A 17,940-nucleotide genomic window follows, 5' to 3' on the forward strand; every position below is an offset into this window, starting at 1 on the left:
CGTATCAAAAAACATACATTATAAATCATACAAAACATTGAGGGTAAGTTATGGGTCACTGGGAGAAAGGAAAACAATCAATTACTACTAACTCTCTTACAAATGTTAGGATGTGAGTTGCTCCTTTTCCTAAAGTACATTAGATGGAATAGAATACAGAGAAATTAATTCCTTATTGTCCTTTAACAGCAGATCTTCTCATTTTGGCTGCCTTTTATATCCAAAGGTTTTTAAGGAAATGGCTTTTAAGAGAGTGCTGAACTGTTCCAAACTGTGGAACCTTTACTTAAGAGCATCCCAACTTAAGATTGTTTTGAGTTAAGAGTCATTACTCACCGTGGTTTTGCTTTGACATAAGAGCAGCATTTTGAGTTAAGAGCTTGTGCCAAAGGGAATACTAGCATGATAAGGAGTGCTAGAATGAGAGTACAGGGCTTTAGGGCTTCAAGGAAGCAGCCTCTGTGCCTTTTGCTCTTGTTCGCTTTGAGGAACTTTGAGTTAGTTGATTTTTTGTGGTTGTTATTCTTGGTATGTTTGGCTTGGGAGAGAGAGCAAGAGAGGGAGGGAAGCTGGAATGAGTACAGTAAGAAGAAAACGATGATTCTGCCTCTTCACTTTGTGCTTTCTTGCCACAACTTTGTGCTTAAACCACTGTAAAGTTGATTTCTCTTTTTTATTGTTCCATGTGAATGTGCATTTATAAAGTACATTTTCTTATTTCAAAATATGTAATGAATTTGGGAGGAGGGGCACGGTACAGATTAATAGCATTTCAGTGCATTCCAATGGGAAAATTCACTTTGAGAGAAGAGTAATTTGTGTTAAAAACTCGGTCATGGAACTTTTTAGCATGAAGGGTGAAAGAGGCTCGACTTCTTAGTGTCACTTGTCAAATTGTTCTGAAGTGAATTTTACCAACCTCTCTGGAACAGATTTAGGGGGAATGACTAGCTGTAGGGAACAGAAATGAGGAAAATTCTTTCCTTGCCCAAAACCACCATTGCAAAATGCTCTACTAGATCAGAACCCTTCCGTAATAGCAAAATGATCCCTTCTAATTATAAGAAGAAAGTCTCAGATAAAATTCATAATTCATGAAAAATCATCTCAAACAAATAAACATAATCAGCAGTTTTTACTAATTTATGTTTTGTAACTTTTTAACTTATTTAGCATTTAACATTTGTATCAGGGGAGCTACTATGACCTATTTAATGAAATATGTTGGCATGGAAGAAGAGCAGAAATAAGAATATCTCCTAGGAACATCAAACTCAATAGGATTTTGGGAACTGATTTATCATGGGAAAAGCACTGCAAGTACTTGCAAAGTAAACTGCAAGATTGTCTAGACTTGCTATTTTTAAAAATGGGTACGTTTCTAGGTTGCTCGTACGTTCATTGATCGTTTGATTTTATTTTAACTTCCTTATGTCTTTGGTGATGTGAACCTTTATTTGTATGAGTTTTAAATTCTGTAATCCACCTTAAGTCAAGGAGTACATAGACAGACTAAAGGTAAAGAGCATCAAGTGGAGAGTTATGAGAAAACATTAAAAATGCACAGCCCAGGAAAGGTATTGCTGAGAATTTTAAGGAAAGATTTGGAAGAGAAGGAGAGTTTGACAGGAACACATAAAAGGCAATTTGTTCATTCACTGGAAGTGCCTTGGCAGAAGATACAAAAAGAGAGAGATGTATATGACCAACTGGATATCACAGTCTGAAAAGCTCTAACATGAAATCATAATAGAGCACCATCTGACATCTTCCAACCAACAGAACCCCCCCCCCCCCTTCACCTACTGCTAAAACTGCCCACTTGTGAGAGTGCTTTACAGGAAACAAGAAAGACAGTGGGGTTTCATTACAGATACTCATGTGTAACATGAAGTTAGACCCATTGTCAGAAAGGTTAAATTCAGTTGTCAGGTTGTTGCGCACAAGAGATCACACTGAAATTGTATCTCAAGACAGACAGCTAGTTTCACTTACACATTTGAGTCAGAATGCCATGCTATTTTGGGGAAAGGTTGCAGAAGAATCAAAACAGAAGATACTGACCATCAAATTATTAACTTTCTCACGTCTCCATTTTAGAACATGAGCTAGATTTTTAGAACCCATCATAAGCTCATGGTACTTAAAGGAGTTATTGAAACTTATGAACTATTTTTATGTAATTTTAAAATAACATGATCATTTTTATGTAATTTTAAATGAAGCTTGGCTTCTTTTTACATTTCCCCCACTCGATGATACTAACAATATTAAGATATTTTTGGACTGTATGGCCATGTCCTCTGACGATGCTTACCATAGATGTGGGCAAAACGTCAGGAGGGAATGCTTCTGGAACATGGCCATACAGCCCAGAAAATTCACAGCAACCAAGGGATTCCGGCCATGAAAGCGTTTGACAACACAATATAAAGAGACTGTGTTCATCATCATCATCATCATCATCATCATCATCATATTTAATTACTTATTAATCGCCCTCCACCTGAGAATGCTCTAGGCGATTTATAGCTAAATTGTAAAAGATAAAATACATACATACAGAATTAAAAATTAACAGAGATCGAATGTTCTCTGAGAGATATTGAGACCAGGAACACTATTCTTTAGAGTTGATAGATTTTCTGCAGAGAAAAATGGGGCAGACTTCCAAAGACATCTCAAGACTGGAAGGGAGACATGAGGCAGACCTGAGTAAATAATATACCCCCTCCATTAAAATGGTTAATAATTAGTCAGTAAACACATTGTATGCCATGGTCTCTAAGCCGTCCTGAGTCCCAAGTCCTGCATTGGAGTGAGAAGGGTGGGGGTATAAATGCAGTACAATAATAATAATAATAATAATAATAATAATAATAATAATAATAATAATAATAAACAGTAAACAGATTAAAACATATAAACTGCATAGTTCCATTTGTCCAAGATCCTTGTTGATAATCCATACTCTAACCATGTCGAAGCCTGTAGTCACTTATTCTTTGAATGCTTGTGTGCGAAGCTATGTCTTTAACTTTTTTCCCTAAAAATTAGAATAGATGAGGGCTGCCTGATGTCACTGGGGAGGGAATACCATAGCCGAGGGGCCAACACTGAGAAGGTTCTGTCTCTCGTCCCCATCAAACACGCTTGAAGGTGGGACCGAGAGCAGATAGATAGATATGACAGGATAAGGCCATAGTAAAGGCAAATAAAATAACTTCTAAGAGTAATTGACTTGTAGAAATTATGACAAACAAGGAATAGAATAAATTCATAATGGTTTTCAGTGCCCATGTTTAGATCAATGTTACTATCACCAACTTTATACCTTTTTCATCCCCAGTACTGGGACTCTAGGTGATTACAAATTTAAATGATTACAATATAATTTAAAACATACAGAAAGTTGAAATTATCAACATAACAATAGAATTAAACTATTATAAACACTAAAACAATTTAAAACTTAACAATTATAAAAAGCAGTTAAAAATTGTACATTTTCAAACAAGACAGTGTTCTCAGAAAGATTTTCCTTTAAAACCTTCTGTTCTAAAAACAAGCTGGTTTTTTTCTTTAAAAACTGTTGCAATGGACACTGCAAGGCATTTCCAAGCTTGATTAAAATGTATCAGTGACATTATAGCCAGTGTCAAGTCTAATACTTTACTAAAAAGGTAGCATATAAGGTAGTATAACTTGGCAAAAGAAAAATGAAACAAATAATTTTTTTTCCAAAATTGCATGGACATGTGACCACAATAACAATTTTTCAAAGATAATCCAAAGGAAATGATGTTCTATCATAGGTTACTAAGACAGTTCTTGGAAAGGAAAGTCATTTCTATGTATTCTTAAATGGAGCTCACCTGTAAATAAACTTCCAAGCCTTGGCGACGTTGTTCCAGGACTTTGGGCACCCAGTTCCTCACATGCTTTGAAGGGATTTCTGGGGTTCTTATGAATTTCTTAAGCTGCAAATGAAACCATAAAAAAAGTTATAAGACGTTGAAATAAAAAAAATCAAATAGAAGTTGTGAAAATAGGAGAATGAATGTATATATGTTTATATGGTAAACTGCAACTTTTTATCAAAATACTTTTTCATCTTTTGGCCCTATTCAATTACAGATCTCACAGTCCTGCTCCTATTGCCACTCACCGATTACCACAGTTTACTATTGTTATTTTGCATTATTTTGTATCACTTCTGATGTTGTTTGTAAGACACTGAATGTTTGTCCATCTCTGTATGTAAACCACCCTGGGTCCCTTTTGGGAGAGAAGGTGGTCTAGAAATAAAGTTTTATTATTATTATATTTTATTACAGAATTAATAACATCCAAAGGGTTTAATTTAACATGGATATGAGCTTATACTCCTGCATATTATCTTTAGAAACAGGCCTTAAAAATTGGACCATATGCTTCAAATGCAATCAGCTGTGGGCTCTTTACAGAATGAAGCACTTAGAAACCAACAAACAAGCTGTGCAACATAGAACTGGGAGAAACAAAGGTTCAAAACTGAACCCAAAGTTAAAATGTGTTACAGTAGTTCAAATGAGATGCAATGAAGGCATGACTAATTGTATCCAAATCTGATGCAGCTGAAGCACACGTTTTTGGCATTTAGAGTCAGAGAAGTGTCCAGGGGGACACCCAAGCTATGGCCTGAGATTTCAGGGGAGTGTAATCTCATCAACTACAGGCAAAGTCTTATTCCTTGAACTGTCATCTCTAAATTACTGCATATATCACATAGTTGACTCAATGTAGAAGTTGAGAGCAAGTTTGGGGACCAAAATGACAACTTTTGATATGGCCTGTGGATAAGTCCAGAGTCAATCTGTGGAGAGGAAAACACACCAATGCTGCCTCAGGGAGCCAAACACCTCTGCTTGGTGTCACAATTTTCCTGCCTAAGAATTTAAAAAGTTTAGAAATGGCACCATGATGGAGAGAGTAGATGAAGTCAGTGTTTCTTTTAGGTTCTCTCAGGCTGGACCAAGTTCTTTTCTTTAGCCATTCTGTTCAGAGAAAGGGATGGTTCCTTTTTAAAATAGCAATTAAAGTACAATACTCACATTGACCTGTGTATATTATGTGTATTTATGGATGTTTTTAATATGATGTGACCCAATCTTAGCATTTTATGATGGAAAAATAGGAGAGAAATATTTTGGATGAATGGAAAGATCTCTGAACTATGGAAATAGACTTGGAAAGCCTGCAGTTACAAACACAGTATGCGCCTTTCAGTAAATTGTCCTTTTATCCTCTCAGCCCTCTCATTTCTAATAACAAGAACAACCATCAACCATTTGGGATTGTTATAAGACTGAACCAGATAAACATTTGTAAACCACTTTGCATGTAAAACAGGCTGCCTACACAATGAATTTACAAGAACCCAAATCAAAGAAAGTCTTGCAGTATTCAAGGGAGAGAGAAAGAACAGATAACACCAGAGTGGCTTTCCTAACATTTGATACAAGGTGACATGGGCATTCTTTAAGCTCTATATCACCTCTAAATAAATGTGAAGTGGTGGGGGAGAGAAATCACAAGGACAGAAACTCAACATTGACTTTGACATGCATGCCCACAGGGGCTGAGGAATTTACATTTCATTTCTGAGCCTGAGGAGGTATCACCCTATCGAAAGCTGTGTCAACAAAAGTCTCTGGTCACATCCAACAAAGGCAGCTCCATTGTTTGAGAAAGGCTGTTTTAACAAGCTGGCAGATACCTTAAGCAATGTTCCAACTTTAGACAAAATCATTCAAACCTGGATCTATTAAAAACTGACATATAGTTGAGTAGTTGAGTGGAGCAACATCTTTTAATAATGAAAAAAAAAACATCCCCTCCCCCAAAGAAAATTCCTGATATTTAATCATTGGGTTTAGTATTTCTGAGTCTGGATATATTTGGGGTACAATTCAGTGCATTGCAGAGACCATATAGCAATAAACCACTTTCCAAAATTGTGTCTTTGAGAAGGACAGAGGCTCTTCCAGAGCCAGTCTATGACCTACTGCCTCTGGTAGTTGGGCAGAAGCTGCTAGCAATGGCTATTCCTGCTCTGCCCCCAAAATATTTCTAGATATTGGGTCTGAAGGTGCTCTGTGTATTTTTGGAAAGGTAACATGGACTTTTCTCTCCATGGTGACTTGGTGTTGGACACTTTCTTAAAGATCCAGGGAATAACTTTGAGGACGATCCTCCCACTTTTCTACAGAAAAAAAAGTCATGATTGGCAGCATTGGCTGATGCTTACCAATGGTCTGTCTATTCTCTGTTCAATTTCCTGTTGGTTGGTCAAGAAGAGAAGGAAAGGGATAGTAGGGAAAGATTGCTTCCGTCCACTTTTGACTCTAATACACTCTCTGTTGACCTAAGGATTCATCACTTTTAAATTGGGTCAACAATGCCTTTTTAAAAAAAATTCTTCATGCCTAGTCAAAGAGGAGCTGCATGAAATATATTTTCTGAATCTTGGCAATATCAAACATGAAACGTCTCTCTAATTTAACAAAACAGAAGATTCAGGACCCAAGGAGAGTCATCATATCAGAATAAGTGAAAGCAAGGTAGAGATAGCATAGTTTAACAACATATACACCGTGTTTACCTTTTTGTGGAGAGCATGGAACTCACTATACCTCTTTTCCACAAAGTGTTTTCTTCCATTGGTTAGTACCTCTATCTTAAAGACCTGTAAAAAAAAAAAGAATTTAAACATATTACTTTCACTTACTTAAATGTTTTCCTTCAATATATTTCTTTCCTTTAATTACATAAGATACCCCTTACAGAGAACATTGAAAAGACACCTTGGTGTAAAGCTGATTTATGATAAATATGTCAAAGGTTTAAGATTTGTAGGGCTTAAAAGGCTACTTTTATGTTATCATCATAATTTCTAGAATGTAATATGATAAACAGTACAGTAATAGATGTTTATTGTACAAACAGAAGACGAATTAATAATCTCAGTGTCTTTTGCAACTAAGCACTACAGTATATTAATAACCTTACATGTGTACAGTTCAGTGACAGAAGGAGTGCATTTGTAGAACACATAAGATATAAATGCAAAGACTATGTTGCAGGTTAATTTCCACCTAACCTACATATTCATCTCTAGTCTCAGCTGGATCTGCTCTACTGTTTACACCATTAAAAATGTGGTGCAGGCTCATTTTCTTTGCATGATGTGTATGACAGCTTTTGCTGCTGCTTGTAGAAGGTTGAAAGGGCAGCTAGAGAAGCTCTCTAGATCCACTAATTAGTAGCCACTGGTATGACATTTTCTTGATTTTCAGGTCACTGGGTCAGATCTCAGGGCAGGTGACAAGAAATACTTCAAAATGCTCATGAAAACACAACCCAGTAATTCTGTACCAACATCAGTAACTAGAAAACTATACTAACAAAGACTTTCCACTCATTACAACCAAACATTCCTGCTTTTGAGTTAAAAGTACATTAGGAAGTAACCAGGCTTGATCTAGAAAGAGACAAGAGAAATTAGAAACAGCAAAGACTTAATTTTGGGGCCAAAACATAGCATTTATACTGCTAATGTTCCTAGCCAAATAATTATCATTATGATGAGAAGCAGTGAAATGGTTTCTTCAAAGAATCTTGAAGAATGTACACTTGCAGTACTTTTGTTCACTTCCAAAGAAATGGATTGTGTAATTCACTTATGAAGAAGTGTAAGTTTTTCTGTTTACTATGGAATTCTGCTGGATCTCTTCAGCTCTTGAATTGTTTCATATCCACATGAATTCACTGAGTGAGGTCCTCCAAGAACTTCAGATGAAGAATCTAAGCAGGTTCATGAGACCTAGCAATACTGAAACCAGATGAGGTGGTGAGGTACTTAACAGATCTTTGAATAATGGATCAAAGTGAAGCTCAAGTATGACAAAGATGTTCTATTTTGTAAGAAATTTTCCTAACCTAGGAGGCTGGTCAGAAAATGTCTGGATAGAATTACACAGCAGGGTGGGATAACTATTTAGCTCAATTGATAATACAGATCTTTTTCTGGATGCCCAGATGGCACTTGTATGCCACTTCTGATTAGAAACAGCATCTAAACTTGGACATATTACCTCTGTCCCAATAACCTTCACATCTGGTTTCTATTATACCTGGAACTGCTTCTGAAGAGTACTCTGAAAATTCAACTGGTATAAAATATAGGAACTAGATTACTAGTTAGCATGAGCAAATCTCCCATTTCAGTGTGCTATTCTGTTAAGGGATGGCTTTCACCTATTAAGTGCTATACACTTTGAGAATAATTGGACTTACTCTTATGTGAACCTGCCCACTTGACAAGATGGTTTTCAGAGGCTAGGCAGCAGGAATCAAAGATTAGGTGATATTGGCACCATAATCTGAAATGTTAGAGTGTTTGGTCCAATTTAATAATAATAATAATAATAATAATAATAATAATAATAATTATTATTATTATTATTATTATTTCTTACCTGTCTCTCCCCATGGCTTGATCTTATAAACTAGTTGACAACATTAGTTTATAAATACTAAATATGTTTGTCAAGGATGAGAGACAGGGCCTTCTCAGTGGTGGCCCCTCGGCTATGGAACGCCCTGCCTAGGGACATTAGATCGGCCCCCTCCCTCTTAACGTTCCAAAAAAAAAAAGTTAAGACTTGGCTGTTTGAGCAAGTGTTTGAAAATGCAGTGTAACAGACATAGGAATATGGAGACTATGATGAGATTGGACGACGTTTTTAATTAGGAGTCACAAATGATTTATGTTTTTATTGATTTTGTATGGTTTTATATTATATGTTAATGTTTTTCAATACTTTTATGGTGTTTTGGGGCATTGCACTGTTGCTTCTGTAAACCACCCTGAGTTGTCTGAGGGCTGAGAAGGGCAGTATATAAATACAACAAATAAATAAATAAATATTCATGCCTTTCAGATAGTATTGTCTCATTTTTGTTCATTTTTAAAAAATCTGGCTGCTTCTTGGTAATTTCTTTAAACCATATTATGGTAAATGGACAGGGAGAGTTGAAACATTTAAAACAAGTAAGTGAAGAAAGGAGTTGTGTTCAGTCTCTTGTAACTTCAGCCAATGATGCCAGCAATCATAGTTTGTTCTTTCACCTTTGTGCTGACACTCAAGCCGAAAAGTGATTGTCTTATAGCAGATGTGGACCAAGAACTATCTTGGTTTCCATTAATTGTCACAATCTTTGTTTTGAATTCAATTACAAATGGAAGTCCAGCATAGAGTTCAGCTGATGTCATACATCATTATTACATGCAGATAATCAAAGCACTTAACCATATCTCAGTTTATGGGGGTAGATGTGGTTGTTATTTCTTCAATAGATAATTTGGTCCCAGGGCACAAATAATACAGAAGGAATAAGGACAGATTCCCACAATACACACAGACACACACACACACGCGTGCGCGCGCACACACACACACACACACAAAGAAAGCAGTTCCATTTGTTTCAGCATTTTTAAAATTTTGAAACTAACAACATGTGGGCGTGAAATGGAACAACAGGGTCAAGTGAGCCTTACATAGATAAAGAAAATAATAATAAATATCATTTTGAACTTCCCAGAGACCATGTGAAAGTTCTTTCAAAATGCATTAAGGGATTTGTTAATGGAGATGCTCAAGTACATGAGAAAATACATTGTTCCCTGGTCTAAATTTAAATCAGGTCTATCACTAGTTCAGTCAAGATTATATATCAGTTTGTTTCCCCAATCTCTCTGTATCACTTTTCCTATAATGAATTCATAATGAATTACAGTTCAAACTTAGATTTAATTTGTTTGGGATGACATGCCACCACAGCCAGTAGCTGCAGTGGGCATAGCAGGATGTCACCCACAGGATGTTTGTTTCCTTTGCACAGAGGGAATACTTGAAAAACAACTCTTCCTACAAATCATGGCCCCAGTTCTGGACAACCCACAATATGGCTGCAACTTGAAACTATAAATAAGTCTCTTGAATATACACATTCAATCTATTATCTGCTTTGGCCCATTACACAAATAATAAATAACATATGTTGCCCTATGAGCTTCTTTTAACAGTACAACTGCTAAATGTATCAGATAGAAAAGCTTGGATCAAAAACTATTCAGCATTCAGATAAACCTGATTTCTCTTAATTAGCGCAATGATGTACACTCATTCCTTAAACAGTCTTTTTCTACATGGAGCCAAGACTTAAATAGGGACAATAATTAGCTCTTTAAAACATCAGTTGGATTTTACTTTATGAAAAACAAAAAAGAATGAATGACTTTTGGTTTGAACCAAGTCAAAGAAATTCATATTTTTCTCTTTTGACTTTCATGCCAAAAAGATGACATTTTATCTCATAATTATCAAAAGGTTGGAAAGGAAGAACTGGGGCCTATTAAATCCAAGTCCTGTTTTAGAACTCTTTTTAGGAAGCCATAACAAAGTCTTTCATGGCTTTTTGGATCAATCTGCATAACAGCTGTCTCTGCTTAAAATGAATTTTGTAATACAGACAAGTAAGTCATCATCTGATTACCCAGCTATAATAAAAAAGAAAGACAATCATAAATTGGGGAAAACAATTTATCTCTCAATCCTGCAGTTAAAATGTACCCTCCCCAACCTCTAGAATTATAACCATATTGTTATTCTGTTTGCATTTCAGTTTTGGACTTTCTAACCACAAGAGAATGATCTGATTAAAATGTAACACAAAACTATAGCCAAGGTCTTGCACGGCACAGATAGCATTGCAATAGGTCCACATGTGGAACTACAGCAGGTCACTCAACTCTCCTCCCCACTTAATACTAAAATGCAGAATGATTATATCATCTGCTGAGACCCATTAATGTCTTTTGGCAAGTTGTTCCAGTCCTTTTGTCATTCTGGTTGCCTCCATTTATTTCTTTTACATCTCTATAATATTCTTTTTAAGGGCCCTTCTACAATTCACTAAAATCCAGGTCATATATACATCCAGGAAATATATAATAACGTGTCTTTGATATATATAGAGAGAGAAGGGGGGGGGGAGATGCAAACATACCCTCACATACAGACCATAAAAAGGACATAGGCAAGGAAAAGAATAGTAAAACACAGAAATACTTTTTATGTGATGCTTGCTAAAGCAAATATATGTATTTATTTATTATTCATTTCACCTATTTACTTTTGTAATATGTTATTTATTATTTTGCCATTGGTTTCATGGTAGCTAAACCGTCTGCTTTAGATAACACTGCTAGTGTAGTTATTATGTATTTTGTGCTTTCATTGTTTTGCAGATATATACTTGGTAACATGCAAAATTAATCAAGTTTTTTTCTGATATTCTGATGAACCCACACAATTTAAAAACAATTCTGAGGTTAAGGTACAAGACCGTAATAATGTGAGTGACAGTGTTTTTGCTCTCTTCAGGTATGCTGGCAATTAGGGTCCACAGGATCAGCATGTGGACTTTATTAGGCTGAACGCGTGTTTAAAAACATAACACAAAACATTGTTTTAGCCCACTTTTCTTTTTGGTTGGTCTCAGTTAATGAGACTTGCCTATAGCTTTAAACATTCTGCTGAACTGTCTTCTACCTCTTCTGCTTCCTTTCCAGCAAGCACAAATGTGAAGAGGAAGGAGTATGACCACTCCAATAGATTTCAAAGCCACTGCTCTAGTGTGTTCTATATGGCATTTCCAGGATAATTTTTCTGTAAAATGGATTCCAAGGTAGATTCCTGACATTGTTCAGTTTGGTGACCCCTGACAGACCATCTATGTTGAGAGAGTCTCTTCTAAACATCACTACCTTTGCTTTATTATAGTTAATATTCAGCTTTTCTTTAGAACAATATGTACCAAGTTTAGAGAGCAGTCATCTCAGACCAATTGGAGTGAGTGAGACTGAAACCATGTCATTCGATATATCACAGAACAGAAAATTTCCTGGGTACTACTGTGGGTGGAAAAAATTCTGCTCCTGAGAGTGCAGGTATTATGTCATTCAGATATAGATTAAAGAGTGTTAGAGTGTTGGTGCAAGTAGGCACTCTTGTTCTACTCCTTTATTAGTATGAATGGGGTCAGTTAATGGGCTAGAATTACCAATGATTATTCTAGCCTTAATGTTAGAATAAAGTGCCTTGATTAAAAATGGTAGGCCTCTGCAGTGACCTGGGAGCTGGTCATCAAGGACAAACCCAGGGCTGATCCAGAGTTTGACAGTCTAGCTCAGGGATAAAATGTCAGTGTAGAACAACCCTAGCTTTCCCTATTAAGCACCATATGTCACTATGGAGGTGAATCAGCTGATATCAGAAAAAAAAGTACCACCCCAAAGGGCTGGTCAGATGTTAAATCTTTGTAGGTCATGGACTATTTTCTATACTGCTAAGGCTGTCACTTCTAGTTTCTGATGCAAAGGACAAAATATTGTATGTAGAATGAGTTCTGCTGTAGCCCACCTTGAGCCATGAGGAGAGGCAGGTAAGAATAATAATAATAATAATAATAATAATAATAATAATAATAATACAGCTGGACAACATCAAACATGAATATGTGAAAACTGTGGTCAGCAAAGAATACATTCAAAGGGTCAGAAAAATTCTCAAAAGCAAGCTCAGTGGAGGCAATACCATCAAGGCCATAAACACCTGGGCCATGTTGTTGTTGTTCATTCGTTCAGTTGTCTCCGACTCTTCGTGACCTCATGGACCAGCCCACGCCAGAGCTCCCTGTCGGCCGTCACCACCCCCAGCTCCTTCAAGGTCAGTCCAGTCACTTCAAGGATGCCATCCATCCATCTTGCCCTTGGTTGGCCCCTCTTCCTTTTTCCTTCTACTTTCCCCAGCATAATTGTCTTCTCTAGGCTTTGCTGTCTCCTCATGATGTGGCCAAAGTACCTGGGCCATACCTGTTATAAGGTATACTGCTGGCATCATAAACCGGACGCAGGCAGAATTGGACAATTTGGACAGAAAAACTCATGACCATTCATAATTCACTATATCCTCACAGTGATGTTGACTGGCTCTATCTGCCTAGAAAGTCTGGTGGCAGAGGAGTCTTATAAGTAAAACAAGCAGTCAAAGAAGAAAAACCCGCCCTGGCAGAATATGTCAAGGAAAGCCAAGAACCTGCTTTAATTGAAGTCAATAACTGGAAACTTCTCAAAGTACAGCAGACAAAGAACCAGTACAAGAAAACAGCACTGCAAACCAGAGCTGACAGCTGGAACAACAAAGCATTGCATGGGCAGTTCCTTGACAAAATTGAAGAAAAAGTTGATAAAGAGAAGACCTGGTTAAGGTTCATGAATGGAACCCTGAAGAAGGAGACAGAAGGCCTGATTCTTGCAGCCCAGGAGCAAGCCATCAGTACAAATGCAATTAAGGCCAGGATTGAAAAATCAGCGGATGACCCAAAATGCAGACTGTGCAAGAAAGCTGATGAAACCATGGATCATATTCTCAGCTGCTGCAAGAAAATCGCACAAATAGACTACAAACAGAGGCACAACTCTGTGGCCCAAATGATTCATTTGAACTTATGTTACAAGTACCACCTGCCAGTAGTAAAGAACTGGCAGGATCATAAACTTGCAAAGGTAGTAGAAAATGAACACACAAAAATACTGTGGGACTTTCAAATCCAGACTGACAAAGTTTTGGAACACAATACGCCAGACATCACAATTGTGGAAAAGAAAAAAGTTTGGATTATTGATGTCGCCATACCAGGTGACAGTCACATTGAGGAAAAACAACAGGAAAAACTCAGCCATTATCAGGACCTCAAAATTGAACTGTAAAGGCTCAGGCATAAACCAGCACAGGTGGTCCCAGTGGTAATCGGCACACTGGGTGCCGTGCCAAAAGATCTCAGCCGGAATTTGGAGACTAAGGCTTAATAATTTTGAGAATTATTAAGACTAACCATCCTGAGTCCCTCCACGGAGGTTAGAGAAGAACGGTATACAAAAGTTTTAAATAAGTAAGGGCTGTTTATGTGCTGGCTGAAGAATCTAGTTCAGTGGTTCCCAACCTGTGGTCCGCAATAACTAAAATATGGTCCGCAGCCTCACTGTTACTACATTGTTGTAATGAGAGTGACTGGTCTCACGAAACCCTCTTATAATGCTGAGGATTATTAAATATGGTTTTCTGTGGGCAAGCAAATGGTGACTACTGAATGGCATAGGTTCTGTACCAGAAACTAGAGCTGATGTGGTCTATCCAATGTAAGTTTCGGAATCAGCACCCTAACTAACCAAACCAAATCTAAAGTTGACCAAAAACTGATTTATAACCCCTTTGGTACTAATGTTGGAGAGTGGTCCCTGGTCAAAAAAAGGTTGGGAACCACTAATCTACCTTTCAAGTGGTAAGAGTTTTATTCATGGGAGGTTCATGGTTACAGAGATAATAGCGATATCAGATTGGATCTATCTTTTTGAAACACGTTGTCCATTCAGTTATAACAGTTGCATAGATAAAAACTTTTAAAGGGATTCTAGATCCTCTCTAATTAACAGTGACTCTTACAGAGCTCAACGGAGCTTACTCTCAACTAAATGGACATAGGATTGCAGCCAACATTCAATGAGTTACTTTTAATTCTGTGATTAATCCTACTAGATTTCTAGGTATTGTTAGCACCAAGTCACAACGAAGTACAGCCAGTTGGTATAAATTGAAAGCCCCATGGAGACAAGTATTTTAAAAGTTAAACTGCATGTGCTATAAGCCAAGCATTTAAATAAACTTGTCTGCAGTATTGATATTTTGTACATTTTTCCTTGAAACATTTTTTCTATTCTAATCTAAATTTGTTTTTACTCCATTAACAGAGTAGTTTAGTTTCTGGTTTTGCTGCACACCAAAGGGAAACCTCAAAGCAACCCCCCCCCCCCCCCACTCAAATTAGGTGGACTTGTATTATCCTCTCAAGACAGCTATTTACATGAAATCTCTTATAGTTTCTCTGTCGGGATAAAATGTGGATGCCACTGCACATCAGGCCTGTGTTTGGCTCTTTGCACAGACAGTCCAAAACAGTTTTCCTGATCTGTTTCAACTTGAAATGTTGTCAATATATGGATTGTCTTGCTTTCTAATTCAGTGAAAAATCTAGTTTTCCATTAGTCTCTGCCTTTCTAATTTTCAATACAGCTTTACTAAATGTAATTATTAAAGGCAGATTCAAGAAAGCAATTACTGAGCTACTGGTTTGTATCTCTGAAGTCTTAATAAGCAGCAGAAAGTGGAAGTGCCAGGAATTGTTACATTAAATATAACTATAATAATAATAATAACAGCAATAATGTGGGGATGGTAAAGATGATATATATACTTCTGAGGACACGTCTGAGAATGGACAGAAGATTGAAATTGAAAGAGCCTCTTTAGGCCTGGGTTTCATGTAGTTTCCTATCATCTACAGCAATCCACATTCTCCTGGATGCTGCTTATCAATCATATTTCGACAAACTTCTTGTTGGGAAGTGCTAGCATCGTGAAGTGCTTTGAGCACTAGAGTAGGACCATGAGAGATGAGAGTTCAAATACCTGCACAGTCATGGAAATTCACTGTATGACCTTGGGTAAGAAGTCACACTCACTAAGTCTCAAAGGAAGGCAATGACAAACCTCCACTGAATGGGTTGTTGTCAGTTTTTCATGCTAAATGTTCATTTTCTAGAAGCATTCTCCCCTGACGTCTCGCCTGCATCTATGGCAGATATCCTCTGAGGATGCCTGCCATAGATGCAGGTGAAATGTCAGGAGAGAATGCTTCTAGAACATGGCCATGCAGCCCAAAAGACTACAACAACCCAGTGATTCCGGCCATGAAAGCCATTGACATTGACAATACATTTCACTGAATGAATTTCCCAAAGGAACCCCTAGGAAAGGGTTACTGTATGTCAGATTCAGCTTTAATGTATCTTACAACAATCTGTTAGAAAGTAACAATCTGTTATGTTTTTTAATTCTTCCTTCTTCTGGCTACATTTATCTGTTCCCTTTTTTCCTATCTCTTTCTTTCTCTTTCTCATCCTTGTTCTCCTTCTCCTGCATCATGCCTTTTAATTGCAACTATTATTTTTCTTTTCTTTTCCTCACTTTGCATCTTTTTCATTTGTCCCACCCCAATAAAAGCATGAAAGATGAGATGTGATTTGATAGATTATCAACATGTTAAAACTGTAAATTCCATTTAACACAACAGTGTCTCCATCTGAATACACATGCATAGATGGGACTGACCTGTTGGATCATTGTCATTGTCATCATCCAACCTGGACTGTAATGGAAGAAATGGAAGGAATTTTGGCTAATTAATTTGGGCAATTTCCATTTAGTTGGGAAAGGTCCTTCCTTCCTTCCTTCCTTCCTTTTAGTTTGACTCCATGCACTATTAAATGCACTGCTTGGAAAGGTATTATGAAATAACTGGAAAAATATTTGATTTGTTCTGTTCTGATCTGAGCCTGAAAAAACTCCTTTCATTGGATTACAGCTTCCATGCATTTTAAAAAGTAAATGTGCATTAAGAATGCACATGTAAAAGAATTTAATGACATCACAGGGGATTATTCCGTATAGTATGAACGGCACCCACCTCTGTGTGATATCAACCTGGGAACTCTGCTGGTCTCAGATTTTGGCCCAGAAAACTTTGTTCCTGGGACATGTCTAGCTGGGCAACATCTATACCACCTTGCAATGCAGTTGGAACTGCATTATATGGTCAGTAAACTTCCATAAACTTCCTCTGTTTTCTGTAGTTACTCAGGTATCAATGGTCAAGAGTCCACTGGGCCAACTGGGTATTTTTCACAGTTTATTTATTGATTTCCAAATTCTATCCCATCCTTCTCAACCCCCAAAGGGGGACTCAAGGCAGCTTACAATGGTAGCAGTTCAATGCTGACAACATATAAAATACAATATAACAATATTATGCAAGAGATAAAACACTGAATTAAAATACATTAAAACATTATTATTCTCCACAAAGGGAAGAAAACAAAGATCATCTCAGATCTCTCAGATCCTTGATCTGTTAGGTGAATGCACTTTTCTCCTCCCCTGCAATATTCTGGGGGGGGGGGGGGAGGAATGGCAAGACTGAAACAGATCATCAATTCATTTCCAAGAACCAGCTGACATTAGAACTTAGCTTTGCATATCCACTTCCCTGTATGGCGAAGGCAAAGGAGGAGCCGCAACGGATGGAGAAATGCCAGCCAATCTCAATGAATTTGTGTAAATTCTAAGTTGGTTTCTAGTGTCAACTTGGAAAAAAAAAGCAAACAACCTAAAACTAAATCAAGGCAAAATACTCTATATAAATAAAAAAAAAAGTTGTTGTTGATACATGTATTTGATAAAGCAGGCTATGAAAACTTAAGTTACCAATGTCTTCTTTTCAATATTGATCCAGAGTAACATGTATATATCTTTGAATTGCAGGCAAAATACAACTATTGTTGGCTGGAGATTCCAATGATCTAGTACACATGTTCTAGAGATGGTTTCACTTCTATTGTCGATGGTTCCGATTGGTCAGATGTGGGCACTTGGCATCAGTTTTTGCTCTTGGTTGTCTTCCTGCCTGCCTTCCTCAAATCAGGTCTGAGGACTATTCACATTGCTTAATTCTAGGCCTATTACAATATCTCACTTTAACTGCCGTGGTCCCATCCTATGGGAAATTGGGATTAGCATCTTAGGTAGAAGCATTTACTATTCTCAGCCAGATGCTCCTATGCTTTGCTACACTAGCAATTGAACAACAGCACTCCAATGTAAATGCCCCCCTGGTTTCAGTCTTTCAAGTTCTAATAGTGACCTCCATTGTAAGCTT

General features: G+C 37.2%; 1 protein-coding gene across 1 annotated transcript in view; it reads right to left on the reverse strand.

The window, feature by feature from the left end:
- SNX24 (sorting nexin 24) overlaps positions 1 to 17,940 on the reverse strand; it is a 78,091-nt gene that overhangs the window by 26,874 nt on the left and 33,277 nt on the right. The window contains exons 2-3 of the mRNA XM_060761963.2: positions 6,644 to 6,727; positions 3,876 to 3,980 (exon numbers count right to left, since the gene is read on the reverse strand). Coding sequence (XP_060617946.1) covers positions 3,876 to 3,980; positions 6,644 to 6,727 — 189 coding nt within the window. The remainder of the gene's footprint in view (positions 1 to 3,875; positions 3,981 to 6,643; positions 6,728 to 17,940) is intronic.

The sequence above is a fragment of the Anolis sagrei genome, chromosome 2 (genome assembly GCF_037176765.1).
Source record: "Anolis sagrei isolate rAnoSag1 chromosome 2, rAnoSag1.mat, whole genome shotgun sequence".
Lineage (NCBI taxonomy): Eukaryota > Metazoa > Chordata > Lepidosauria > Squamata > Dactyloidae > Anolis > Anolis sagrei.